Source organism: Panicum virgatum, chromosome 3K, assembly GCF_016808335.1.
Source record: "Panicum virgatum strain AP13 chromosome 3K, P.virgatum_v5, whole genome shotgun sequence".
NCBI classification, from domain to species: domain Eukaryota; kingdom Viridiplantae; phylum Streptophyta; class Magnoliopsida; order Poales; family Poaceae; genus Panicum; species Panicum virgatum.
This window is the reverse complement of record NC_053138.1, coordinates 6,383,657-6,409,526: the sequence shown is the minus strand read 5'-3', so window position 1 is coordinate 6,409,526 and position 25,870 is coordinate 6,383,657. Positions and strand designations below refer to the sequence as shown.

The window sequence follows — 25,870 nt, the reverse complement described above, 5'->3', positions numbered from 1 at the left end:
GGCCGATTCGGCCGGGGTAGGGCACAGCCACGCTCGTGGAGGGATGGACGAGCTTCGGGGCGAGGTTGCGCAGCTCGAGGCGCGATGAATCGAGGCGGGGTGGCGAGCAGTGGCCGGTGCGACGAGCGACGGTGACTCTGCTCAACCTAGCTCCGCTCGAGCTCGAGGATGGGGATGGAAGGAAGGAGAAACGAGAAACGGCACTGCGACCGGATAAGCTCGCGCAGCGCGGTGTGCGAGGATCGTCGATGGCCGACGCGTGGAGCGGCGCCGACGAACACAGTCGCCGGTATGGCCGGCGAGCGTCACAGTGACGAGTATAGTGGAGACACTGTTTCTTCGTTTAAATGATTTTTGCCCGAGTTTGACCAGTTAAAACTAAAATTTTCATATAGAAACTTAAAATTCGGCCAAAATAAAAGTTGTAGAGGAGGCAAAGATCTACAACTTTCGTTTTGGGCGAAAATTGATTTGGAGCTCGGATCAAGGACAAAAACGAGATCGAACACGGCTAAATAAATGTTTACTAAGCGAACGCGATTAGCGTTAACGACGAATTTGAGTCCACACTTAGCGAGTTAACTCATGATTAGCGAGACGATTAACACAGGGGTGTTACATCCAAGCCTGAGCAATGGATTCCAGAAGCACTCGAAAGCACTCGATGGACATCTTCAGAAGTACTCAACGCCTACAGGACGCGACTACGAAGAGCTCGGGGGCTTGCCAGACCCAGGGCAGTAGGACTGTCCACAGGCACAGAATATTCTAGAGTAGGGAGTAGTACATGGTTATGCCTTACCTCTTTTTGTATCTACCCGAATAGGAGTAGAACTAGTCGACGGTTTCGGAAACTAGCCGAACCTCTCGGACTAGAATCCTAACAGAACTCGACTAGGACTTCCATGTAACTCTGCTTCCCCCAATCATATAAGGGCGGACAGGGATCCCTCCAAAACATCGAACAAGACCAGAGGGAATACAAACCACCACACATGACGTAGGGTATTACGCTCCGGCGGCCTGAACCTGTCTAAATCTTTGTGTTCCTTGCACCATCGCGTTCTGATCTCGGTGAGTCCCTACTCATAACCACTCTCCTCGGGATACCCCTCGGAGAACCCGACGGTAAAACACCGACACATGGTAACCTATTGACTCTATGTGTAGGAATTATTTCCTATCACTTCTACTTTCCTCTCTTCTCCATTATTACATGCAGGAGGTGAAGTGGCTTCTTCCATCTTTCTTGCTCGGTTTCTGGAGGGACGCCCTCAACTCATCCCTGCTCCCTCAAACCCCGCTTGCTGCTAGCTGCTGTTCTTTGAGGGATAACTTGAGGCTTTTGGTGAGTAAACACTGGCTCTTGTTGTTTTTTGTATGTTTTCATACCTTGTAGAAGCATTGGTTTCTGATGTTTCCATTTCGATCCCTTTCCCAAGTATATATGTGCTCATGTATTGTTTTAGATCTGTAGTCTTCTCTTATTGGATCTGAACCTCCCTTATCTTCCCCAAGTATATATGTGCTCATGTATTGTTTAAGATCTCTTGATGCTGCTGTAAACCTCTTCATTAATATGATATTCTTGCATTCAAATTCTGGCAGCTTGTAGTGCTAGTGGTTCGTGATGGGAGGTGCAGCTGTTACTTTTGGAACTTCGAGCAACAGAGAATTCATGTTCTAGACCCACTCATGATGAGGTGTTGCATTTCTAGTGTGCACCGCCGCCATGGTCAAAATATTTCTATTCTTAATGAAGGTATCTCAAGGTGCATAGATACCTTTTTCAACGGGTGGAACGTTGACATGATTGGTTGGGATAGATGCTACACTGTTGGCCTGGGTGCAAGCTGCCACAGGTTTGTTGCACTGAAGCCCTAACTAAAGTTGTCCCTTTGGTTCTTTGATATTTTCAGATGTACTGCAATTTGTAGTTACGCCACTGAATTGTTGAAATCTTTTCCAGTAACAACTCAGGGCTGTTTGCTATGCACTATGCTCGTGCTTTTGATGGGATCCAACTGTTGTGGGAACTGAAGACGGTAACCACCAAAATAATCAACTGTTATTATTTAATTCATTCATGGTCTCAAGATTAATAATCAATTTTCCTCTTGCTTTCGCAGCCTGAGCATGGTATCAATCGTGCAGAACTACTGTACCAACTCCTAAGTATGCCAGGGAACTTTGGAGACATTCCAGAACTGCTTATTGACCTCCTGGAGATTTGAAGCTGATTTTGCTGTCACTTCTTCTCTAACCAACAGTTCATAGTCAATGCTGCTTGGTTCTTTTGATTTTGTGTGAAACCAGTGGCATGTTATATGCCAGTTGTTTACATGGCTTTTGAACCATTGTGTCCTTTCGTCTTTTCGATCAGACTATGTATTCATTTCATCAACTATGCTTTGATCATTGTACTGCTAATAGTACTACTATGTCAAAACCTCAGCAACTATATCGCAAAATCTTTGTTATACCATTACGGTAATTCTTTATTGTCAATGTTGTTGAGCTCCAACACATGCATACCCCTTAGGCCATGGCTGCGCTCCAAGATCTGAACTTAAGCTTGTAGGGTTGTTTGAAACATTAGTTTGCTCTTCATTTTGTAGTGCATATGGCACTGAACCATCTTGGTGTATATCTAGCTCTGCGGCTGTAATTGTTGTCGAGTTTCTGCAATTGCCTTCCTCGCTTTACATATGTACATGCCATCAATTTGTAGAAAGAATACTTAACACGTGACTATAAACAAGTGAAAAAGGTGGAACAAAATTAAAGTGACTGCAGCGCTTACCAATTTGAGTTGGCAGCACCTTCCATAGGTGACTCAAGCTCAGCAGGGGAGATTGTTACATTCAGAGGAACTTCTGAATGAATTGAAGTCAGCCCTTGTTCTTCAGGCATCGAGTCATCAGTTTGCTGAGCAGCTGCATAGGTGAGCACAGCTTTACTAGCTCTGATTACCATATCCTGGAATGTCATCCCCGCACCTTTTGTTGCCGAAAATAAATACAAAATACAGGCCATCAAAACCATAAATCGAGCAACAGCATTGAAGATGTAATGATTGTACGAAAAGGACTTCCTACAGAGAAATAGAATGCTCTCACCACTTCAACTACCAGACTGGTTCTGCGATGCTGAATGCAAGACGAATGGGTAGCAGTTTAGAATAGCTGAATCTTCTACGGAAAGAAATCCCATAGCTTGTTCTACAAGATGAATGGAAGAACGGAGTTGTTTGACCGGGGATAAAGCACAGATTTATGCTAACCAAGATCTAAAAAGAGGTTCGAACCTGGTTGCTTGGTTGCCATTTGCTGCTCGGACGCTCCCCGGTTCAGGTGCTCCGTGCTTGGAGACGACATTGTTATTCTTGACCATCTTCCGGAAAAAACGGATCTAGAGCGGGGGAGGCGACGCCATTGTTGAGCTCGTGTAGAATAATCCTGAGAGCTCCGAGGCCTCTGGCCCCCACCCCTGCACAGCTCTGAGAAAGTGCCTCGCTCTTTGCCCGATAGCTCTCCAGATTCCATGCCTGGAACGTCGCAGGCGCCTCATCCTGGTGGGACCAGCTTCGGCACGGTTATTGGCAGGATCTGGTTGCATGAAGTTTAAAGCCACATCAACGATTCAACGCTGGGGAATATACAGGCCCGGGCCGGCACGGTTTGAAAAACCACACTCCCCCCCCCCCCCCCCCCCCCCCCCCTCTCCCGCGGATTACATGTTGGGCATCAAACGTGACAGTAAAGCAAGCAGAGTTTCAGTCTATCAAGTAGCATAGTTGCTGTCGGCCTAGTATGAGATTCAGATTGCTGCAACTACAACTGAGTGACATCTGCAAAATGAGTCTGAACAATTCTTGAAAACTACCTGCTCTAAAGATTTTTTTTTTTGAAAACACGGTCTCAAAACAAATAAAGATTTAGACAACTCAAGAATACAGTTTATGAAGAAGCAAAATTGTCCCGAGAGGCTTTTCTTTTTAACCAGGATGTGTAACTTTGTATGGGAAATTATCTCGTCTCTGGAATTCTGGATCACTGCACATCAGAGTTTATGTAAGTGCGTGCTGTATGTATTTTTAAAACATAATATGTAAAATTTATATTAATAAAAAACTAATAAGCAGTAATATAACAATTTGAATTTGGCAACAACCAGTTTACATCACACATAAAACAAGTATATGTAATAAGGCACATTTAACCTAACACTATCTTTTCCACATGGAAAATAAATTAAAATGGAACTCCCTACCACTTGCTCTGCACGATATGAAGGAAAATATTTTGTTTCCTAAACAATATTAGCATTATTGTCTTATATAGTTGACCCCTGTCCACCACCACCACCAAACGACCATGCACTAAGCTATAGGACAAGATGAGATTCCTCTTTATCAACTAATACCACGTCACTCATCACTAAACCCTCTATTTTTTCCTACGAAAAGAACAAGTACACAATGGCGCGCGCGTACAAATCCCTTGCATAAATTACGATTATTGCCCACAAAAGAAAATGCACTGCAATTAGCTAGCTAGTGATATATGACATCACTAGTGCACACCAACCCATAGTGAGTTAGTGACGCTAAAAAAAAGCCAAACAAGGTAGTTAAATTTCAAAAAGATAAGCTCATTTTCGAAATGGAGCAAACTTCTACGCCAACTCCTGGAGAAGGATATTGTTGTACGTTTTCCAGCCTCAATTAATATATACAGCAGAAGAGAGAAACCATTTTTTTTCTGTATATACATGACATATATATACATGTATAGGATTGTCTTCCCAAAAAAATAAAATGTATAGGATTGCATATGGAGGGACGACCAAGAACATAATAACAGTAACGAGTTGGAATTGAAGGAGAGGAACAAGATTAGAAGATTGACAGGAAAAAGAAGCACAATTGTGATGAATCCCATGCAATGCAGTGCACACGTGTGGATGCATGCGTGATGTACAGGTTAACAGCCATGGAATACGATTAAGCTAGCACATACGGCGGCCACTCCTCAGGGATGTTCTCTAGCACCGGCCGCCATGCCGACGGGGAGGCGTTGGCACGGGCGACTACGAGTTCCTCCTCCATCCTCTTGAGCTCGTTGATGACTCGGGCGGTGGAGGTGCCGCCGGTGTCTGCCTGCATCCTCTTGAGCTCGCTCACCACCTGCGCGGCGGTCCGGTCGCCGTGCGCGGTGAGGGAGAGCAGCCGCGCGGCCTCCGCCCTCGTCAGGACGACCTTGACTCCGACGGCGGCGGCGCGCCGGTTCTGGCCGCTCCGGGGACCTCTTCTAGTTCTTCTGGCGGCTTGGTCTGCTGCCGATGTCTCCCTGCTGCTGGCAGCTGCTTTGACGCTGCCGCTGCCGCCGCCGCCATGGTGGCGCTTCGTGCTCCGGCGGAGGGTTCTCATCACCAGGAGTTTCATGGAGCGAGACCAGTGCTTGGTGTTCATGGGTGGCAGAATACTGCTGCTGCTGCCTTGGACCAAGCATGGCAGCATGTTGCCCATTTGTGTGTGCAAGTCTGAGGGGATGGACAGGGAGAGTTGTGTGTGTTGTGATAGTGTAGCTATGCTGCCACTCAGTACAAAAACTACAAAAAGGGTTGCTGGGATTGGATTGGAGGTGCTCTAAAGCTCCCCTCAACGACCAAAGGATAAGCCATATAGCCCATTGCCTTAGTTGAGTTATTGCTACAAGGAATTTTTTTAGAAAACGTTTGGAATATATAGATGATGATCACTAAGGTTGGGTTCGATCTTGTCAATGATTTTTTGTGGAGAAAAAAATGGCTGCTTTGTTTCGTCGACTAGCACTCCAAGGGTCCCAAGGCCATGTTTGGATCCGATTGCTAAAAATTAGCAACTCCCCTTTAGCCCATTTTAGTTCCAATGGATCCAGTGAAACTATTTGGGACTAAAGTGAATTAGCACCCTTAAAAAAATTAGTCCCTCGAAGGGGTACTTATTGGGGGCTATTTCTGCGTGAACCTCACTAAAAAGTTATGTTTCTCCTCACCCCATGCATAGCCATTGATTGGGATATATATGGATCCAAACAACTCTAGAGGCTAAATTTTAGAGAGCTAATTGAAGAGCTAAACTTTAGTCCTCAAATTAGCCCAAGAGCAAAAGATGCAAACAGGGCCCAAGTCCATCACCTTATAACAAGAGTATAATGCTACACGCATTTTGTTTTTTACTCCCTTCGTTTCACAATATAAACATTTTTAGATTTGATCAAAGTCAAAGTTGTTCAATTTTGACTATAAACAGTAATTAAAATTATAAAAATTTATAAGATAAAAATAATATTACTAGATTCGTTATGAAAGAAACTGTCATAATATATAAGTGTTCATATTTAAAGTAATTCATTCATAAGAATATTGATGGTCAAAGTTGAACAAATTTGACTTTGACCAAATCTAGAAATACTTATATTTCGGGACAGAGATAGTCTAATAGCTTAGCTAATACTCTTTTGTGATGCTGCCCGCATTATGTTGATACAATTAGTCACAAATGATTTGGTATGGTTGCTATTATTTTGAAGAAAGCATTGTTTTTTCATCTAATTCGAATAGCAATTCCGTCCAACCAAACTCATTATCACTCTTCTATGCTCAAACAAGACTTGTTGAAATTGAATCTAAAATGCTCTTGCATTTTCAAATATTCAGTTAGACGGTTTATGGACATATGAAAGAAAAATGAAAAGAAAATCTTAGCAGCAGCAGACAGTCTAGAATGCCGGGGGTTATCCAACGACATCGCCGTCCTCTCCTCCCCTTCCCGCCATGGCCACCGTCCGCGCCACCCTCCCCGCCAATCTTCCACCGCCACCTCCATCTTCACCTCCGACCCGCACCCCCACCCCCACCGCCACCTCTCCTCGCCACGGTAAGCCCCTCGCCACGACCCCCGCCGAGAACGCCGCGCTCCAGCCCTCCGAAGCGGCGTCGCTCCTCACGGCCGCGGCGCGAGCCCGCGACCTCCGCCTGGGCCGCGCGCTCCACGCCCGTCTCCTCCGCACCGGGACCCTCCTCGAGTCCGACTCCGTCGTCGCCAACTCCCTCCTCACGCTCTACTCCAAGTGCGGCGCCGTGGCCGCAGCGCGCAGCGTGTTCGACGGAATGCCCGACGGCCTGCGGGACCTCGTGTCCTGGACGGCCATGGCGTCCTGCCTCGTGCGGAACGGCGCGGAGGCCGAGGCTCTTCGAATGTTCGGCGAGACACTCGCGGCGGGGCTCCGGCCGAACGCGTTCACGCTGTGCGCCGCCGCGCAGGCCTGCTTTGTCCGCGAGCTCTTCCACTCGACTGGTGGCGCGGTTCTTGGCATGGTGTTCAAGATGGGTTTATGGGGCACTGACGTGTCGGTGGGTTGCGCTCTGATTGACATGTTTGCGAAGAATGGAGATCTGATGGCGGCGCGCCGGGTGTTTGATGGATTGGTCGAGAGGACAGTTGTTGTCTGGACATTGCTGATTACGCGGTATGCACAGGACAGCTGCGCGGACGAGGCTGTAGAGTTGTTTCTTGACATGCTGGAGAACAGAATTCGGCCAGATCAGTACACCATCAGCAGTATGCTATCAGCTTGTACAGAGTTGGGATCATTCAGGTTGGGGCAGCAACTGCACTCTCTAGCGCTCAGGCTTGGACTGGAATCAGACGATTGTGTGAGCTGTGGGCTTGTGGACATGTATGCAAAGTCTCACATTGGACAGTCCATGCACACTGCAAGGGAAGTCTTCAACCGGATGCCCAAGCATAATGTGATGTCATGGACGGCACTTTTGTCAGGGTATGTGCAACGTGGATCGCAGGACAACAAAGTATTGTTACTCTTGTGCGAGATGTTAAATGAAGGCATCAGACCAAACCATATCACTTATTCTAGTTTGCTTAAGGCGTGCGCAAACCTTGGTGATCAAGATTCGGGCAGGCAAATTCATGCCCACTGCATCAAATCCAACCTATCTAACATAAATGTCGTTGGGAATGCTCTAGTAAGCATGTATGCTGAATCTGGTTGCATGGCAGAGGCTACGCAGGCGTTCGACCAGCTGTATGAAAAGAACTTGGTGTCCTTCAGTTGCGATTTTGATGGAGATGGGAGGAGCCTAGATTATCTGATTCAAAGAATGGATGTAGGAATAGGCACTTTCACATTTGCTAGCCTGATCAGTGCCGCCGCCAGTGTAGGTTTGCTAACCAAAGGTCAGCAGCTGCATGCCCTCTCATTGAAGGCTGGATTTGTTTCAGATACAGGTGTAGGCAACTCTCTTGTGTCTATGTATTCTAGGTGTGGGTACCTAGAAGATGCTTGCCGAGCCTTTGATGAAATGAATGGCCATAATGTGATCTCGTGGACTTCAATGATTAGTGGTTTAGCAAAACATGGGTATGCAGAGCGAGCTCTGGAATTGTTTCATGATATGATCTCGGCTGGCGTGAAACCAAATGATGTCACATACATTGCTGTTTTATCTGCATGCAGTCATTCTGGTCTTGTTAAAGAAGGGAAGGAGCACTTCAGGATGATGCAGAAGGATCATGGGCTCATACCAAGGATGGAGCATTATGCTTGCATGGTTGATCTGCTTGGGCGATCAGGCCTTGTTAAAGAAGCACTAGATTTCATTAATGAAATGCCTTGGAAAGCAGACACATTGGTCTGGAAGACGCTGCTGGGTGCTTGTAAGACCCACAACAACATGGATATCGGTGAGATTGCCGCTAACCATGTCATAGAGCTCGAACCACAAGATCCAGCCCCCTATGTACTGCTCTCCAATTTGTATGCAGATGCTGGTTTGTGGGATCAAGTTGCAAGGATAAGGAATGCAATGAGGAACAAAAACTTGATGAAAGAAACAGGGTTGAGCTGGATGCATGTTGAGAACACCATTCACGAGTTCCGAGCTGGTGATACCAGCCATCCGCAAGCAGAGGAGATATATACAAAGTTGGACAAATTGATCAGGGATATCAAAGGAATGGGCTATGTACCAGACACAAGCATTGTGCTGCATGACATGCCGGATGAGCTGAAGGAGCAGTTTCTGCTTCAGCACAGCGAGAAGATTGCTGTCGCTTTTGGTTTGATCAGCTGTACATCGGCAACAAAGCCAATAAGGATATTTAAAAACCTCCGTGTATGTGCTGATTGTCATTCAGCGCTCAAGTATGTCTCTAAGGCCACTGGGAGGGAGATAATATTGAGAGATAGCAACAGGTTCCACATGATGAAGGATGGGGAATGCTCATGCGGAGAGTACTGGTAACTGGCGAGCTGGCTCATCTTTAGCCTTGCTTAAGAGTTAACTACAGAGCATTGCTGACAGTAACTGATGTAGTGATGTCCATAGTTTTGTAGCACCTTCACAAAACTTTAGTTTCTAGGAAGCATGAGCTGTTGTAGTGTTGCTGTTGATTTATAGTACTGTTACAGAATGTGTACAGTTAAATACGATCTCCTATCAGGAGTACAGAAGCATTTTAATATTTCTGTCATTCAGAACTTTTCTAGCTTTGGCCATAAATACATAAAAATCAGGGTTATGGAAGCAGAACCTAGTTAGCAGCAGCAGGTTACGATAACAATTTTTATGCGACTTCCACTGCAAATCAACGCAAACATGTCCAAAATAACAAGTTATCATATCCACTTGCTCTTATAGTGTCATCTTGTGCCTGAATCGATATGAAGTTGCTTGTATTATGAGTTTAAGTACATATCAAACGCTAAAGATTTTTCTTTTGAAGATTGAACTTTGAAGAAAATAAATACAGTAGCCATGTTCTTGTAGATCATTATAAGATTATGAACTAAAAAAGCTGGTTCAGGCAGATAATTATTCCATTGAACTTTGATTTTCTACAAAAAAAAAAAGACAAAAGGAACCTTCAATCCTTCATTACAAAGCACCCAACGGCCAGATGACCAGATAAATGTTGCACGTCAACAAATGGAAAATCCATACAAGATGTTGGTATCACAGATCCGAAAGGTCGCAGTTGAGACCAATGCACTTGACAGCATTCGTCTGAATTAAAGAGCACTCATATTTGAAGTAGGAGAGACCAAGAGACAGGTAACAGTCATCTTCTCCACTGAGATTACATTATATTTAATCTAACTCTCCGTTGTATCATGCTTGATGCTCTATTTTCAAAATGGTCAGATTCAAGGATAATTGAACTAAGGAAAATGGCATGCTTAGGCAGGTGCATAACAAACTAAGGTCCAACTCCAACAAAAACTTTGTATCATGTGAGCCTACGCAGTTCTGGTGGAAGTCGCACGCCATGCATTACTAAATCTGATTTAACAAGGTTCTGAAACTCCATCATTTCCTCCTTGTTGTATTTTATCCTTTCATCTGTTCAAATTGAAAGACGAATTGGTAGTCAATATGTCATAAAATGCAAAGCTCCAACTAGGAAAACTTTTAATTGAAAATGAAAGGACATTAAAGAATTTACAGCATCCTCACCTACAAAACGGATATCAGGAAGCCTACTTGGGCCGGCGAAACTCTTTGCGACTTTTGCTTTCACCTGTTGAGATTGCCTAGCTTTAAGTTGGGAGCCACCAACACTATTTGCCTTAAGCTCCTGCATGAGCTCATGCCTCACTTCAATAATAGGATGACGCTTACAGAACATTGAAATAGCATCTCCTGTTAAGATCCAACAGCCCCTTAAATCTAACACACGTAGTGTAGCAGGGGGTACAAATTGTAAAAGCCCAGAGCTGGACAAAATATTCCCACAGAACCCAAGATGTATCAGATTGGAGGCAGAAGAGAGGGCATGCAATGCAGGATCAGACAAGAAATCACTTCTCAGGTACAAATATTTCAATACTGCAAACGATCCCAAGGGAGGTATAACTTCAGCTGATAGTGGTGTATCCTCTAGATTTAAGCTTTCCAGATATTTGAGATGCTCAAAAGCGGACATAGACAACATTTTGTCAGCATTTACTTCAGCACGAGTAAACCCTGCCATAAAACAATTAAGTTACTCATAACAGAAAGCAAATTGACATAATCAAAGAAGATAGATGCTTTGTAAGCAAGAACAAACCTTTGATACTTGTATGGCTTAAATCTATCGTACTCAGCAAAGGCATCATGCTGACATACGCTAGAGCAGAGTCATCAATTTTTGTATGAGATAAAGACAGTGAAGTGAGGTTTGGAACTGTCCCTACCAGAACACATAGGGCCTGAGAAGTTATCCCAGTACCCTTGAGGCTCAAATATTTCAAGTTTGTTCCAACTTTTGCAATATGTTCGATTGCGTCATCAGTTATTCTGTTGGAGTTAAGGTCCAGATGCTCTAGATTTTTCATATTTTCCATGAAAGATAAGTTGCTTAAATCACAACTAGACATGTCCAAATATAACAGTGTGCCTGCTTGGATTCCAGCAAATACTTTATCAATATTGCCAAATTCAGCTTCAGAGACAGTAAAATTTTCTAGAGCAACAGGAACTTCAGAATCCTCATAACAGATAGAATGAATTTCGCACTTGCTCATATTTAGGCATCGCATAGTTGGAGGGACTGGTAAATGGTTGACACTTGTCCAATAGAGATTCAAGAATCTCAATCCTGTAAAGGCTTTTATAACAGAAGCTCCTTCATTTGTAATTTCACTACCCCATATATCAAGATGCTCGAGTCGTGTCAATACCTAAAACAACAAGTGCGATTATAGGAAATTAATTCTCTAATACAATGAAAAAAATGTTGACACCATAGGGCAGTTTTGGTTTAAAGACTTCAAATTTCGTCCCTAGCACTTGTTTTGACTGCGTATTTGTCTGTTTGATAAATAAAGTGCACACGGTAGTGTATCGTATTATATATGAACAGATGTAAAGAATAGTAAAAAATATTAACCGTACTGCCATGGGTATGCATACATCACAATTCACAATCTGTGTTCTAGTCATTTTACTTCAAATATGATGGAGATATTTAGTGTTTGGCTTGCAATTATGAGTAACGAGTCTATGATACAGGCAACCCGACTGTGAAAGAAAATTGTGGTACACCACAAGATTGTACCTGTAAAGACCGTAAGGTTTTATCTGTGATACGAATTCCTCCCAGATCAAGGAGACTTAGATTTGTCAGCGAAGAAATGAGCATCACTCCATTGTCAGTCAACTTAGTACCAGATAACCGCAGCTTCTCCAAGCTTTGAATGGTCACTATATGTCTGAGGCCAGCGTCAGAGATCTTTGGGCACCTTGACAAGTCCAATTCCTTCAATGTATTCATTCCTAAAGCAATAAGGAACAATGAAATCCGGTTACAGGTACTTCCCATGACCAAAATTGGTGACCACTAGAAACCATGGCGTCATCATCACGGAGGAAAGCTTCAGCATCTCACCAGCGAGTGACCAGATGGCGCCATTATCGACGTTCTTGCAGTCCGCCAGCTTGAGCACCTTCAGGTACCGGAACGAGCCGAGGTACGACAGCCACTCCGCGTCCACGGCGAGGGATCCGCTCAGGTCGACCTCCTCCACGGACCACTTGAACACCCTGCGCACGGTGGGGACACACGAGCCGGCGTAAGCAGCGGCGGAAATCCCACCAGAAGGATCCTGGGCGTCAGGCTGCGCGAGGAGGAGGTGAAGGGGGCCGTTGGGGCTTACTCGAGGAGGGAGGGGAAGAGGACGCGGCGCGCGGCGAGGCGGCGGAAGAGCGCGTCGGCGAGCGGCGCCGGGAGGCGCTCCAGGGAGCGGCGCTGCCGGCGCCAGGCCTCCACGGTGGCAGCGTCGCGCGCGGCCGCGTCGATGCAGCGGTCAACCAGCCGCAGCTCGCCGCCGGTGGCGGCAGCCATGGGCGCCACCGGAGGGAGGAAATGACGGGATCCCATCCAAACTCGCAAAAGTCGTCGGTGCCCGGCATCACGACGTGGGAGATTGTCTTTCTTTTTCGCTTTTTTTTTTTGCGCTTGGCCCTCATTCTTGTGTTGGGCTTGGGCTTATATGGGCCCACAAGCTCAACACTTGTGTTCTACTAAATCACGTGTGCCCAACAACATAATTTTTCTATTAAATTCTATTTTTTATCCATAATTAGAAATTTTTAGGTAATGACTATTTGGAGAAAAATCAGGAACCAAAATTGTCTTCCAGCCGTGTCTTAACCAATGGCTATTTTGCCCTAGAAAACAATGGCTATTTTTTAGGTAATGACTTAGGTACTAAATCAGCAGTTGCAATGAATTTCGCAGCTTATAGTCTAGTTGGCCTCGCACGAACAGAAATAGTGAAATACTAGCTAGGATAATGTACCAGTCAGGAAATCATAGTAGCAGCAACTTGATTAGCATTTTTCCAATAGGGTCCAATACAACATCCGATTCGTTAAATCGGCAGGGCAAGAGGATGAACACTTACTCCATCTCTCGAAATCCCTCTGCAGCCTAACAAAAACACGACACACTCGCACTCTAGGAGGAAGAGGATGAGCACTCGCACACAAATTCGTGGTCTCTTCGCTCCATCCTCCCATCAGACTCGAACACTCGATCGCACTGCAAATTGCAACGCAATGCAACACACCAAACCCAAATCCTAAGCTTTGCTACCGCCTGATCGACCTGACTTCAGACCAGCTTGTAGCCGGTGACCCACACATTGGCCGGCGCCCCCGGCTGGACGTACACGAACCTGAGGCTCTCGCCGGCGCGCAGCGCCGGCAGCCACCTGGGCGGCACGTACCCGTACCGCGCCTTGTCGAGGCCCCACAGCCGGCCGCGGAGCTCCGAGACGCCGAGGTGGAGCTCCCGCACCGTCTTCCTCGACCGGTTCGTCACCGTCACCGAGTACCGGCGGTACGTCGTCGCGCGCCGCGTCGCCAGCGTCCTCGTCACGTTCTGCTCGATCTCGATCGGGGACGGCGGCGGCCCGTGGTGAGGGCGGCGACGGCGAGGCGGCGAAGACGACGTCGTCTGGTTTTCCCCAGCGGCCGGCGGCGGCAGCTGGTACTCCTCCAGGCCGGTGCCGCAGGCGCCGGCGAGGCGGGCGAGGACGCCGAGCAGCGGCGCGCTGTTGTAGGTGGCGGCCTCCGTCTGCTCGTAGTTGTTGCGCTCGTCGGCGAAGTCGTCGTACTCGTCGGGCCCGCCGACGACGGCGCCCTCCAGGACGTTGGGGTTGCCGGCCGGCCGCGGGTACCAGCTGGAGTACCCCTCCTGGCAGCTCACGAAGGAGGGGTCCTTCCTGACGGACACGATGGAGGCGCCGCGGTGGTGCACCTGCCGGGGGAAGCTGCCGCCGTAGCCGACCATGTAGCTCGTGCCCCGCGGGTTGTCGCCCAGGATGTAGTTCACCTGGGACCTCACGAAGGCGAGGATCTCGTACGGCCGCGCCGCGCCGCCGGGGCACCGCACGCCGCCGCCGGAGCCCGGGAGCCTCGTCGCGTAGTCCGAGTACACCGTCAGCAGGAAGGACGCGCTGGTGACGAACTGGAGGTTGTTCCACCGCTGGTGGTACATCATGCCGCCGGGCGTCCGCGGCACGTTCACGGCGCCCTTGCCGACGCACGAGCACACGAAGAACTCCGCGTTCTGCCGGTACCGCTGCAGCGTCGCCGCGTGCGCGCCGGCGCGGCCCTGGAGAAGGAACTGCGAGGCTTCTTGGTGTGAGCCAGGTAGGGTGTTCGACGGAATGCCATTGCCATGTCCGGTGAACAAAGCAGGAACGTACCTTGGCTGCCAGGACCTGCACGCCGGGGTATTTGACGTCCCAGCCGAACTGGTTGATGGACCAGCCGGTGCCGCCGAGGGCGTCGCCGTTGCGGGCAAGGTACTCGAGGTAGCACCCTTCCTCCGTCGCCTCGTACAGCCACGCCGCCGCCCACAGGAGCTCGTCCTGCACCACACCATGGACGACAAATCAGGTGCCTCTGCAGCGTGGTGTTTCCAGAATCAGATGGCCGCATTTGGTTTTCAGGTGACTTGACTTACCCCGTATCCGCTGAAGGATCCGTAGTAGTTCCGAGCAACGGTGATGCTGGCGTCGTACTTGCCCCTGTACTTGTCGGCGAATGCGAACAGCTGAACACAGCAGAGGAGAGGACCATCACTTCGTCAGAGAACGTTCAAACAAAAAAAAAATCCAGCAATTTGGTGTTCTAGGATTATGTTGATTGATTGGTCATACTGTTTGCCCTTAATTACCTGCTTGGAATGTTCGAGGAGCAGGTTCGCGTATCCGGGGTAGGTGCCGCGGAACACGAGCGACGCGGCGGCCATGGCGGCGGCGGTCTCTCCGGCGAGGTCGGAGCCGGGGTTCTGGGGGTCGATGCGGAACGCCTGGCGGCTGGTGGACATGTCCTCGGGCCGCTGCCAGCAGCTGTGGTCCGTGTCGCCGTCGCCCACCTCGCCGTACAGCACGTCGGGCTCCGGGTGGGCCTTGATGAAGTAGTCGGTGCCCCACTTGACGGCGTCCATGGCGTTGCGCAGCTCGCCGGCCGCCGCCATCTGCTTGCCGTACTCCAGGATGCCCCACGACATCATCGTCACCGTGAACGCCATGGGCAGGCCGAACTTGACGTTGTCCCCTGCATCATAATACCCTCCCACAAGGTCCACCTTAAACAAGAAAAAAAACACAGACCAAAACAAAAATGCAAGATTGTTCAGAACAACCATATACTGACACCATGCTATTAGAAATGGCATTGAGCTCTGATGAATGCTCTACGAAGCACATTGTGCAATGTACCCCATTGGCCTTGCCGTCGAAGAGCCCGGAGTTCTCTCTCCAGGTGACCCTCTGGTTGGGCGGGAGCACGCCGGAGCGCTGCGCCTCGAAGTAGAGGATGCTCTTCTTCAATGCCAGGGCGTAGTCATGGCCGCCGGCCGCGGAAGCCATCCCCACCGCTGATGCAAGTGCCAAGAAGCCAAGGAGTGCCATCACGTTCCTGGCCATGGCAATGCACCAGTGAGGTGGTGCAGTGTGAGTGAGCAGGGGATCTGGCTGGCTTTGGAGGGAGCTCAAAGGAAAGGAGTGGTATTTATAAAATTGGAGGGAAGAGGGGACATGGATACTTGGATAGAGATTCAAAGGTGGCTTGACTACTTGTGTACTGCGGCTCACCTTTCAGACTCTAGCGAGTGGTTCATCCAGAACTGAAACCTTGTATGCTGAGGATGCTGTCAGATTTCTGCTTTTGTTTTTTGTTCCCTTTTGCTTTCCATGCATGTATTTTTTTTCTTGTACATTCTCTGGCGATGAAAATGAACAGGCATTCCACATTTTTTTCGTTAAAAAGGAAAGATTAGAAAGAAACAGATGCCTGTATGCTCCTCTGTTGCAACCAGCTACAGTGATCTTGTTAATTTTTTGGTCTTGAGATATCATCTGTTATGACATGAACATTAAGTATGGTAACTAAGTCAAGCCCTTGACACATCATGTCCTTTTTTCATTTGTGTGCATTGACCCAAGAAGAATCAGGGATTTAAAAATGGGATATCTTCCCCTGCTCAAAGTCAAAGCATGCTGCGAACCTGCAAAAGGATGAGTTTTGAGTTCGGAATGAAACAAACCCCGATTTAAACTTGCGGAAAGGCTCATGATACGTATTCAAAATTTCAAACACATTACATTATTGAGCTCTTTTACGGTGCACAATACTACCATTTAGTAGTATAGGGTATAGAGAAGATCTAACCATTCATTAGAAAGGGTAATATAGTAACTTTAACTTAATTAATTGAGGGTTAAATTTTTGTTTTTCATGTTTTGAGGGCCCGTACGTTCGTCCCGGCCCATGCCTGGCCGCCGCGGGTGGTGCGCGGCACCCTAGATCCCCGCCCATCGCCGCCCCTTACTGCGTGCGCTGCTGAGCACTCCCGTTCCCTGGCTAGCAGCCATGGGCATTACTGAAGCTGCAGGTCATCGGCACTGCCGGGCGATGGTTGTGTCTTTTTGAACTGGTTGGCCTTCCAATCTGTGCTTCAAATCAACAAATATGAAATACAAAAATTTAGAGCCCAATCCACCCTTTATAAACTGCGGTTAATCTTTTTGATGAGACACTACTTAAAATCGAGGTAGAAATCTAAAGAAATTCGCAGGTGCAGGCGGCAATTAACTCTGAAACGGGAACCAAACTCGTTGCGTCGGCCGGACTTTGACGTCCCTGATCTCCAAATCCTTTGCTCAAATCACAAAACTTTAAATACATGGATTGCAGCCCTATCATCCATCTATAGTTCCTAGTTTAACTTTTAGACGAACTTGAATATGAAATCTTGAGAAAAATCGAGCTGAACTCGTTGATCTTGCTCAGCTCGGGAGAACTGAATCGGTCTTCTTCCTGATTGGGCGGAGAGCTTTAGCACCACGCGGCCGTCGGACGCCAGCCGCCTGCCACCCCACCTCCCAGAGCCCACGGTCGCCGCCGCGGATGCCTTCGAGTGACGGGCGAGGGGTGAGCACCGGGCGACGGACGGGGGTGATCCGCCGCCGTGGATGCCTCGCGAGCGGGGAGAGACGGCGGGCGTCGCCGGTAGGACGGAATCGCCATCGGGCCTCCTCAAAAGGAGATGATATCACTAATGATTTTTTCTCGTAATGCCCTTATACTATCTATACTACTTAGCTATACTACCTTATACCACTAATCAACTTCCAATAGTATAGAATAAATCTAGACCGTACGATATTTATATACGAGTCCTTTTGAGACAGTAGTATATAGTAATATTGTGCACCGTAAAAGTTCTCATATTATGAGCAGCCAACAAGAGGCTGATATTTTGCGGTACATGAATATCAATCAGTAGTTTTTCTTAAGCCTCAATGGTTGGAAAGTAGAAAGGAAAAGGAGCCACCAATTTACTTTGCATGTGTTCTTGTCTGAGAGAGATTTAGGACATTTACTGGCATAGTACATACTTGAACAACAAGCGATCCTAGTGTAAAAGAAGACCGTGTGAGGTGAAAAAGAAAAGGAAGGCGAAAAAAGCAGGAGCTTGAATTGCAATTTTCTGGAGTATCTGATAAAGATAAAAAAAGGAATTATGGACTTTGTTTGGGAAAATGCAGTGACGAAATATTTTGAACTGAAATGCAGTGACGAAATATAGACATCAACCTTCTTCAACAGTTATCATCGGCTCTTTCTCTGAAACGAATGGTTGGACATCTAAGCCAGGGTTTGAGATTTGGTTATAGGGTCTTCTTGGTCATGGGCGAAAACACCTAAATTCATGAAATTTCACTGAACATTTAATTTAATAGAGATTTTTACAATATACTAAATTTTGAGTATTTGGACTCTTTGATAAGCGCTTGATATGAGTATGCATATCCGTGCAATGAATAAAAAATCACAACACACCCTAAAATGAAAATTTGAGCATAGACTAGCATGTTTACAACTGAGCACAAAGACTAACAACCGAATTTATGGCTGCATTACTCCGTTCCCCGACCGAAAACAGTGAAATTCGGTAAAATTTTGAACCCTGATCTCAGCCGTTTCCTACAATGTCATGAATACCAAGAGAGAGATACTAGTAACTTGAATGGAGCTGGTAATCACATCTAAAAAATTGCGGCCTTGCCTTGCCTGAAAAAATGAAAATCATCAGGAATGGTATTGATATGAATGCTTGCCGCGGTTGGCGCCATACAATGGGGGCGGACGCGCGAACACGGCGCGGCGGGCAGCCGAGTTCAGCACATGCACACACGAATCGAGTCGGCCGGCAGACACGCTGCCGCGGATCACAATAATTTTCTCTGCTCTTTCGCGCCCTTTGATGCGCGCGGGCGCGCGTGCCGGCGGCGGCCTGTGTTTTGTTTGATCCTTTTTTGACTTGGGTCGGAGCCGGCCTCAGCGAATCAAGCCATGATTTGTGTTAGCGATAGATAGCAGCAGCAGCAGCAGCAGCGCCCGCCCGCACCCGGCGACTGACATCGATGTCCAAGCCTCCCCACAAACTTTTTTGTTTGTTTGGTGCACCGTGCACACCCATCCGTGTCATGCGGCAGAAATGGTGCGTGGAGATGAGCAGGTCCCGAGATGAGCCTGTCAGTCTGTGATCTCTGCTCAATGGACTGTGGAGTGGGAACATGTGTGTAAGTGTAAACTGGGTTTAGCTAGCTTTTGGGGTTTCCATGACCTGATGGCAGCTGATTTGTACTGTCCTAGTGCATACTTGCTTGGTCTGAACTTTAGTTTCCAAGTGGTTGCTCTCGGTACCCATACCCTGCAAGATGCCGAGTGTGGATCCTGTGCAAGATAAAAAATGATGTAAAGGCTATTTTTTCTGAAAATAAACCTGATGAAAAGAAGAGATGTGTCGTCGGAGCATCAAAAGACATAAGTAATTATTAATATATCAAGCCAAACATGCACTCCTATATGTTTAGTATCTCAAAATATGTTGAGAATCCTTGCCAAAAAAAATAAAGGTAGTTTATGAGTATGCTTCACATCTCGTTTCTTTAGCTTTTCGTCACGAGAAGTAGGATTTATTTGGTTCTTCTATACGAAAAGTTGAAGCTGTCCCAAAAATGGCGCGGATGCCTTCCCATCATAAATTGAAACTGCATAATAAAAGGTCAGTGAAGTAAACTATAAAGCCCAAAAGTTTGCCAACTATATACTCCCTCCGTTCCAAAATGTAGGTCGTTTTGGCTTATTTAGATTCGTAGTGTTTGCTATGCATCTAGATATAACATATATCTAGATTCATAGCAAAATATATGAATCTAGAAATATCAAAACGACCTACATTTTGGAACGGAGAGAGTATATGATAACCTCATGTATCCGGGGAACTTGTAATGTTGTCCAAATGTTGCAGAGCATATATAATAAATCAGCCTGCTAGTTGAACCGGGTAATGTTGGTTTCTTTGAAAAAAGCAAGCAGGAATATTGAGGTCAAACAGGACTAGTTTTAGAATGACCTGAGTGAAATATTTCAAAAGAATGACCCGAGTGAGACAACATAGTACTCCCCTGGAGTAGCTAGGACCTTTAGCTACTTTTCACTATTAGATTTATAACATTTCCGAGTAATTTTTGTGCATGGTCCGCGGTTGCTGTTCTGTATAATTTTCTGAAATAGCTAAGGGTTTAATGTTAAATATGTTGCAGTGTTTCCAGCCGAAAGACTAATCTTGAGTGTACTCGAAATAGTATTAGACGTGTTTTCATTGCTGAATACAAAATGAATCCTCTAATTTTAGAGTTCAGACACACTCAGTAGGGCATCTTTGCATTCCAACATGCTCATGTCGTTACCACTTACCAGGCTCTACCATACCTTGTGTCTCAGTAGTGTGGGACGTCGACATAATTAAGCAGGCCATGATTGTTGGGCTTGGAGCTGGGACAAAACAGAAATAAAGATGAGGAAAAGGGTTAGACAACCAAAGCAAAAGATCCTCCTCTCCAGGGGAAGTGAGGGAAGGAGGGGGTGAGTTGAAGCAAAACTGAAGAAAAGGTCTGAACCCGCGATCTACGGTTTGTAGCTTTTGATTCCACCCGAAACATAATCCGAACTGCATGTTACCATGTCCCTTGATTACTTTGCAACTAAAATTTTGGCGCGATGCTCGCACGACCTTTTTGGTCTCCTTTATTTTGAGAAGATGTCGAGCATGGATAATCAGCAATGGAAGTAGTAGTAGCTAGTGCTACGCGAATACAGGTGTAAATGAGGGAATTCTTTTTACTGATGATGAATGGACACAGGATTCAAGATTGCGAGTCAAAATGCAGGCAAGGTCGAGCTGACCTTTGTTTAACGCACGCACCAAACATTTGGAAGTCCCTCTCTAAAAAAAACATTTGGAAGTGCACAGAAAATGGGAAGTGAAATGCAGAGCAGGCAATCGAGCTCGTTGCATTTCCGGCGTCGGTCTGATCAAAAGTGCAGGCAGATCTATGCTCGTCTCGTCTGCATGGACCAAACAGGCAGATCGATTGCGGACTACTGGCCATACTAGCCTGTTCCCATAGTCCCGTATCCCAAGATTAAAGCCGCAATCGTAGGTGTCTTTTTCTCTTTTGGCTCATCTGGGAGGGAACATCAGTAACAAGCCATCTGGGAGGGAACATCTGGGAGGGAACAAGCCTCTGGTCAGTAAAGGAAAGACATTGTATCAGGAACAATCGTAGTCTGCTAGAGTAGCAGCAGTGTACTACCACTGCATCAAATGTTGTTGCAAACAGTTCAGCATGCTATCAAAATTAATAAGTTATTGAAGATCTGTCTGAAACTATGTCATAATTTAAAAAAGGGAGGGGACCGAATGTCCATTTCAGACACAAGTACGGCTTTCACCATTTGCAGAAGTTGAGATGACAAAAGGGGTTTCCCAGATAACGAACAAGGCTACACCGCCATTTTTAGAATAATTAGGATATTCGCTACAAAATTCTTCAGTGATGCAGTTGAGGTGTTGACGCTAACAGAGTTTGTCTAAGGTAAACAAACTATTCCATGTGATACAGAACTGCAGCTTGCCAAGAAACTATGAGAAAGTGGTGGCCTGGTCCTAGTAACAATTTGAGTATCTCTGTCTCTCCTCGTCTGATTGAGATGGCCTGTCGATGGCATCAGCGAAATACTCAACTGGAAGCACAACAACACACAGTATAAGAGTACCATAGTGACGAGGTTTGAGAACTGAAACATAGAAGAGGTGGTCGAAATTACCAATGTCATCATGGTCCGGGGACTCGAGCAAGAGATCTGAGTCTGAAGGCAGGAAAGGGTTGCCTGAGTAGTTCTCAAGAACTGACAGGTCTGAAGGTCAACAACAACAAAAAAAAGGCAGAAGTGAGTGCATGCCATGGAAAACATTAAACTGTTTGGAACCTTGCTCTTCTACAATTAGACATGAATAAATGGTTTCAAGGACAACTAAATCAGGTAACTTTATATGCACTGAAGCTGTGTCTACTCATGTATTCCCTCCATCCCAAATTATTAGTCATTTATCTAGATGCATAGCAAAAATTATGCATCTAGAAAAGCCAAAATGACTAATAATTTGGGACGGAGGGAGTTTATCTTACTAACTTCATCTTACTAACTTCCTGCATCAGTCACAAAGGCAATCGTGTAAAAAAGTAATATTGTGTTTACATATGTTGAATATGCAAGTCTAATGAATCAGTATCTAGTGTATCTGGAGAACTAATTACAGATGGAGCTATATGCATTTTAAGATGTCCAAATATAAGAGCAGTAGAGCACTACCTCCCAAATTTGTCAAATCTGCTGATAGAACAGAAAGACTGAAATCCCAGATTTGCTGGCCTAAAGAAGAGCCATCGGCAGCATCAGGTCCAATTTGCAGAGGACCTCCATTACTGACATCAGCTCCAAATGTGGCGTTGGCTGCTGTCTCATCCACACACATCCCTGATATCTCAGATAGAGTGAAAGATACATGGTTGTTGCTTGACATTGCAGATGATGGACTCATAGCCATCTCACAGGACATAGCACTGCCCGCTGTGGCAGCATGTGCAATTTCATGTGTTTTGTTCTCCATTATGCTTCAACAACAGAAAGCAAACATCAAGTCACTAAATTAATCTAATATTATTTTTCATTATATTAAATTTGTCACAATATTGAATTCTGCACAAGCGCTCAGATATAGCAATCATCTTGCTAGCATATTGCACAAATTATGAATAATATTTGCATAAGTTTGCCTGGATTGTTTCAGATAATAATCCAACAAACTGAAATGAAGCAACTAGATGGTTTGACTACCAGTAACTGCCAATTTGCTTAAGATTCCTTGTAAATCCCAAACATGAAAACAATGTTTTAAATTTTTTTCCCTCACTTTCCTAATTACCATACTATACTTAACTTGAACAAAATTTGAAAATACATGAAAGCAAAAGGTAACCAGATAAATAGATGTGTACCCATTTCCTGAATTCATGCCAATTGGATGATAACCTCCTGGTGCAGGAATTCCATTTACTACATGACTGCTTGGTGGGCCACATGCCATTGGACTAACATGAGGCTGACCTGGAGCAGCCATTCCAGGTTGTTGAAGTACAGGGCATCCCATTGGCATATTATTAACTGCACTGGCAACAGGTGGCATTGTTGAATAAGAAAGACCATAGAACTTTTCTGAAAAAGTGTCCATTTGTATTCAATAATGAGAAACAAAGCAGAGTAATGAAGAATCAATTTCCAAAAGAAGAAATCAATCCACAATGAGACAAAGCAAAGCAAAGAAGAATCAATTTCTGAAAGAAGAAATCAGTCAACATGTGAAAAGTGACCAAAAGTATGCCACACTTTCACATGTTTATCCAAGCTGCATTAGCTAATTTATAATAAATCTTCAGAAGGTTTCGCAACAAACCCATGCAAGTGCTCAGTTCAAATTTAGTGTTAAATTGCAAGACTTTATGCAGTTGTGACAAGAAGATTTGCCAACATTTTGCTTCCCATCTTATGAATCATTTATTTGCTTGATGTGGAATGATTTTGAAATTGCTGTAATTAACACCCCCCCCCCCAAAAAAAAAGGAATTGCTTGCAAACTCCAGATTGATACATTGGTGATGATCTCTGAACTCTGAAGCACTCAAGCTGGTAGCCAGTTCCATTTCATCCCCAGTCACATTACATTTTTCTCTCATACTCTGCATTCTTTAAAGGGACAATTGCACCATTGCCCTCATTGAGATGTCTAATCAGGCAGTTCATAGGCTTCAACTCTGTAAAGTAGGGGGCAATAGCACAAAGTGGTTTCTGGAGAGGGAAGAGCCAGGTACAATATGGTAATACCACTTGAAACGGGTAAGCAAAGCAGGTGCTGCTCTTGCAGGTGACAGCCTAAAGGAGCATAGGGCATCTATTGAGCAAATATATATATCAAATGACACTGGAGAACATGAAACTTAACTGGGAGATCATAAAGGTCGCCGAACTAAAAAAATTCAAATGTAGGACAGTACTCTTTTTAAGTAGGTCGCTGTATGCCACCATTACACCAGTCCAGATATAAGCTTGTGAGGCAACATGTTAACCAATGGCAACATAACAATCAGCTCATGCACACAGCCATGGAAAAAGGTGATAGAAGAGATGAGCATGAGTGACACTTCAGCATATCATGCTATGCCAACTGGCAAAAAGCACCAAGTGACCTCTATCGACATAGTTATACAAGTCTAGTGATGTAGCAAGACCAGAAATGCAATTTACTGTACTATATATTCACAAATTGCAGTATCGAATGCAAGAAAACCTCACCTAACGTTGTGAAACCAGGTTCTATTCGTGCACGATTAGAAAGAGTTCTAACAACTTCTCCTTTATTCATATATAGCTGTAAACAACGTTCTATAAGATTCTGAACCTGCAAAAGTGTTTTTATTTGGTTACTTAGAAACAATATAAGAGTGCAAGGCATTCCCCAACATGCAAAATAGAACATATTCATCTTACAAGTTCAATGTCTTCACGAGAAACCTTCTTATTATCATTACTAGAAGCTGATAACGAACCAGAATCTCCTCCATGTGCACCAGTGACTCTTGTATTTAGATGTTCAGCTTGCTCTTCATTACCACCTTGTACCAGTGACTGCACCTTTTCCTTGCTCTCAATATCCTGCACGAGGACCCAAAAGGTGATACTAAATTGAAGTAAAATAGAAAAGAAACACCTACAAGTGACGAAAGCACGGGAGTCACTGATGCAGTGAGCCATATAAAACACAAATAGAAGCTCAAAGCATAAACAACCTTCAATGAGCAAGTTATCTTTTAATATTTCACACAAACATACAGGGAGTACGGGTTTCACAAAGAAAATGTTCAATCTAGCATAGAGCCGAGTGCTGAAAATTCCTCTTGTATCTCCATAACATTTTCCCAAAAATTCAGCACAGTAAACACATGCTTACTTGATTAGCGAAATGAATGAAATAGATTCATCGAACATAAATCCTTTTCTCTTTACCTCGCAAAAATCAATTTTGATGTTCTGTATCATCCCAGTGGAACTTTTAACATCTCCCAAGTGCTATATAAGGCATAAAGAAAGCACAGAATTGCACAATTTGCTCACGAACAGTACTTCACATATTTGAATAAGTGGAATACAGCACCATCATTTCCAATGAAAACATACAGTTCATTTGCACCCTAAAATAAACAGTAGAACAGTACATAAGCTCACCTGGGAACCCTCCCTCATTTCGATTTATAAAGCTACCACGCCTACGCTGGAGAGCAACACTCTTCTTCTGAAATGAATGAAACATCAGTTGCTCCGCCATATAATTCTTTCGACAAAACGCTCTGACAACAGGGCTGCAGGGGCGGACCCAGCATAGGACATGGGTGTACACATGTACACCCGATAATTTTTGCGAACGAAATCGTAGTAGGTAATATATTGTAACTGGATTGAGATCCGAGTACAAATAGTTTTGTTAGGGTTTGGGGTGCTCCGTCTCGCACAGCAGAAGGGAAAGAGAAGGGGCGGGCATACCTGGAGGATGCTCGTCGCCGGCAAAGGGCTTGGCGAAGACGTGACAAATGGCGCCGCCGCTCGCCAAGTCGTCGCCGCCAGCAAAGGGAAGGAAGAGCAAGGGAGGAGAGAGTCCGTGAGAAGGGAAAGGTTTAAGAAACCGAGGGAGGAGATGAACCTGAGGCCTGACTGCCTGAGCTTTGAGCGGGAGGCTGTCACAGAGCGGAGCTGCAAGCTGCAGCGGTATTGATGATAGGTGACAAGATCACAAGATGCACATGTAAAAGACAGATTTAATTAAGGTAATGACTTTTTTTTT

General features: G+C 45.6%; 5 protein-coding genes and 1 long non-coding RNA gene across 8 annotated transcripts; 1 reads left to right on the top strand and 5 right to left on the bottom strand.

The window, feature by feature from the left end:
• Positions 1-2,274: 2,274 nt before the first annotated feature.
• LOC120697118 lies at positions 2,275-3,486 on the bottom strand. The gene is made up of 4 exons (XR_005684371.1): positions 3,308-3,486; positions 3,120-3,221; positions 2,804-2,999; positions 2,275-2,700 (listed from the first exon to the last, which is right to left on the bottom strand). It is a non-coding gene; the product is annotated as an uncharacterized LOC120697118 (long non-coding RNA).
• Positions 3,487-4,745: 1,259 nt separating this feature from the next.
• On the bottom strand, positions 4,746-5,565 carry LOC120701131. The gene has a single exon (XM_039985282.1). It carries the CDS (start codon positions 5,528-5,530, stop codon positions 5,006-5,008), a length of 525 nt encoding a protein of 174 aa, XP_039841216.1. The 5' UTR covers positions 5,531-5,565; the 3' UTR covers positions 4,746-5,005.
• A 1,189-nt stretch (positions 5,566-6,754) lies between these two features.
• LOC120697109 (pentatricopeptide repeat-containing protein At3g49170, chloroplastic-like) lies at positions 6,755-9,542 on the top strand. Its single transcript, XM_039980242.1, has one exon. The coding sequence runs from the start codon at positions 6,820-6,822 to the stop codon at positions 9,307-9,309; it is 2,490 nt and encodes an 829-aa protein (XP_039836176.1). The 5' UTR covers positions 6,755-6,819; the 3' UTR covers positions 9,310-9,542.
• A 324-nt stretch (positions 9,543-9,866) lies between these two features.
• LOC120697106 (dynein regulatory complex subunit 6-like) lies at positions 9,867-12,967 on the bottom strand. Of its 2 annotated transcripts, XM_039980238.1 has the most exons (6): positions 12,705-12,963; positions 12,437-12,591; positions 12,107-12,324; positions 11,117-11,729; positions 10,522-11,031; positions 9,867-10,407 (listed from the first exon to the last, which is right to left on the bottom strand). In XM_039980238.1, exons 1-6 carry the CDS (start codon positions 12,926-12,928, stop codon positions 10,295-10,297), a joined length of 1,833 nt encoding a protein of 610 aa, XP_039836172.1. In that variant the 5' UTR covers positions 12,929-12,963; the 3' UTR covers positions 9,867-10,294. The 2 variants fall into 2 exon arrangements, 1 of the variants encoding a protein (XP_039836172.1); XR_005684366.1 differs by lacking the exon at positions 11,117-11,729 and having other exon boundaries at positions 12,705-12,967.
• Positions 12,968-13,346: 379 nt separating this feature from the next.
• On the bottom strand, positions 13,347-21,723 carry LOC120700531 (endoglucanase 15-like). The gene is made up of 6 exons (XM_039984789.1): positions 21,662-21,723; positions 15,783-16,146; positions 15,236-15,649; positions 15,023-15,112; positions 14,763-14,927; positions 13,347-14,680 (listed from the first exon to the last, which is right to left on the bottom strand). The coding sequence occupies exons 1-6, from the start codon at positions 21,721-21,723 to the stop codon at positions 13,664-13,666; spliced, it is 2,112 nt and encodes a 703-aa protein (XP_039840723.1). The 3' UTR covers positions 13,347-13,663.
• Positions 21,724-23,204: 1,481 nt separating this feature from the next.
• LOC120697107 lies at positions 23,205-25,753 on the bottom strand. 2 transcript variants are annotated; one of them, XM_039980241.1, is made up of 5 exons: positions 25,573-25,753; positions 25,258-25,324; positions 24,523-24,687; positions 24,328-24,433; positions 23,205-24,080 (listed from the first exon to the last, which is right to left on the bottom strand). In XM_039980241.1, the coding sequence occupies exons 2-5, from the start codon at positions 25,273-25,275 to the stop codon at positions 23,947-23,949; spliced, it is 423 nt and encodes a 140-aa protein (XP_039836175.1). In that variant the 5' UTR covers positions 25,276-25,324; positions 25,573-25,753; the 3' UTR covers positions 23,205-23,946. The 2 variants fall into 2 exon arrangements, with proteins under 2 accessions (XP_039836175.1, XP_039836174.1); XM_039980240.1 differs by having other exon boundaries at positions 23,206-24,092.
• Positions 25,754-25,870: the final 117 nt, after the last annotated feature.

Coding starts and splice junctions, on each gene's coding strand:
- LOC120700531 (XM_039984789.1), bottom strand. CDS start 21,723: ATGTTTCAGTTCTCAAACCTCGTCACTATGGTACTCTTATACTGTGTG. Junction 14,928..15,022: donor GATCCTTCAGCGGATACGGG/GTAAGTCAAGTC, acceptor GGTGTGGTGCAG/GACGAGCTCCTGTGGGCGGC. Junction 14,681..14,762: donor TGCAGGTCCTGGCAGCCAAG/GTACGTTCCTGC, acceptor GAAGCCTCGCAG/TTCCTTCTCCAGGGCCGCGC.
- LOC120697109 (XM_039980242.1), top strand. CDS start 6,820: ATGGCCACCGTCCGCGCCACCCTCCCCGCCAATCTTCCACCGCCACCT.
- LOC120697107 (XM_039980240.1), bottom strand. Junction 24,434..24,522: donor CTCGTGAAGACATTGAACTT/GTAAGATGAATA, acceptor ACACTTTTGCAG/GTTCAGAATCTTATAGAACG. Junction 24,093..24,327: donor ACCTGGTTTCACAACGTTAG/GTGAGGTTTTCT, acceptor TTGGTTAACATG/TTGCCTCACAAGCTTATATC.
- LOC120697106 (XM_039980238.1), bottom strand. CDS start 12,928: ATGGGATCCCGTCATTTCCTCCCTCCGGTGGCGCCCATGGCTGCCGCC. Junction 12,325..12,436: donor CGCCATCTGGTCACTCGCTG/GTGAGATGCTGA, acceptor TTATTGCTTTAG/GAATGAATACATTGAAGGAA. Junction 11,032..11,116: donor AAGCCATACAAGTATCAAAG/GTTTGTTCTTGC, acceptor GTTTTATGGCAG/GGTTTACTCGTGCTGAAGTA.
- LOC120701131 (XM_039985282.1), bottom strand. CDS start 5,530: ATGGGCAACATGCTGCCATGCTTGGTCCAAGGCAGCAGCAGCAGTATT.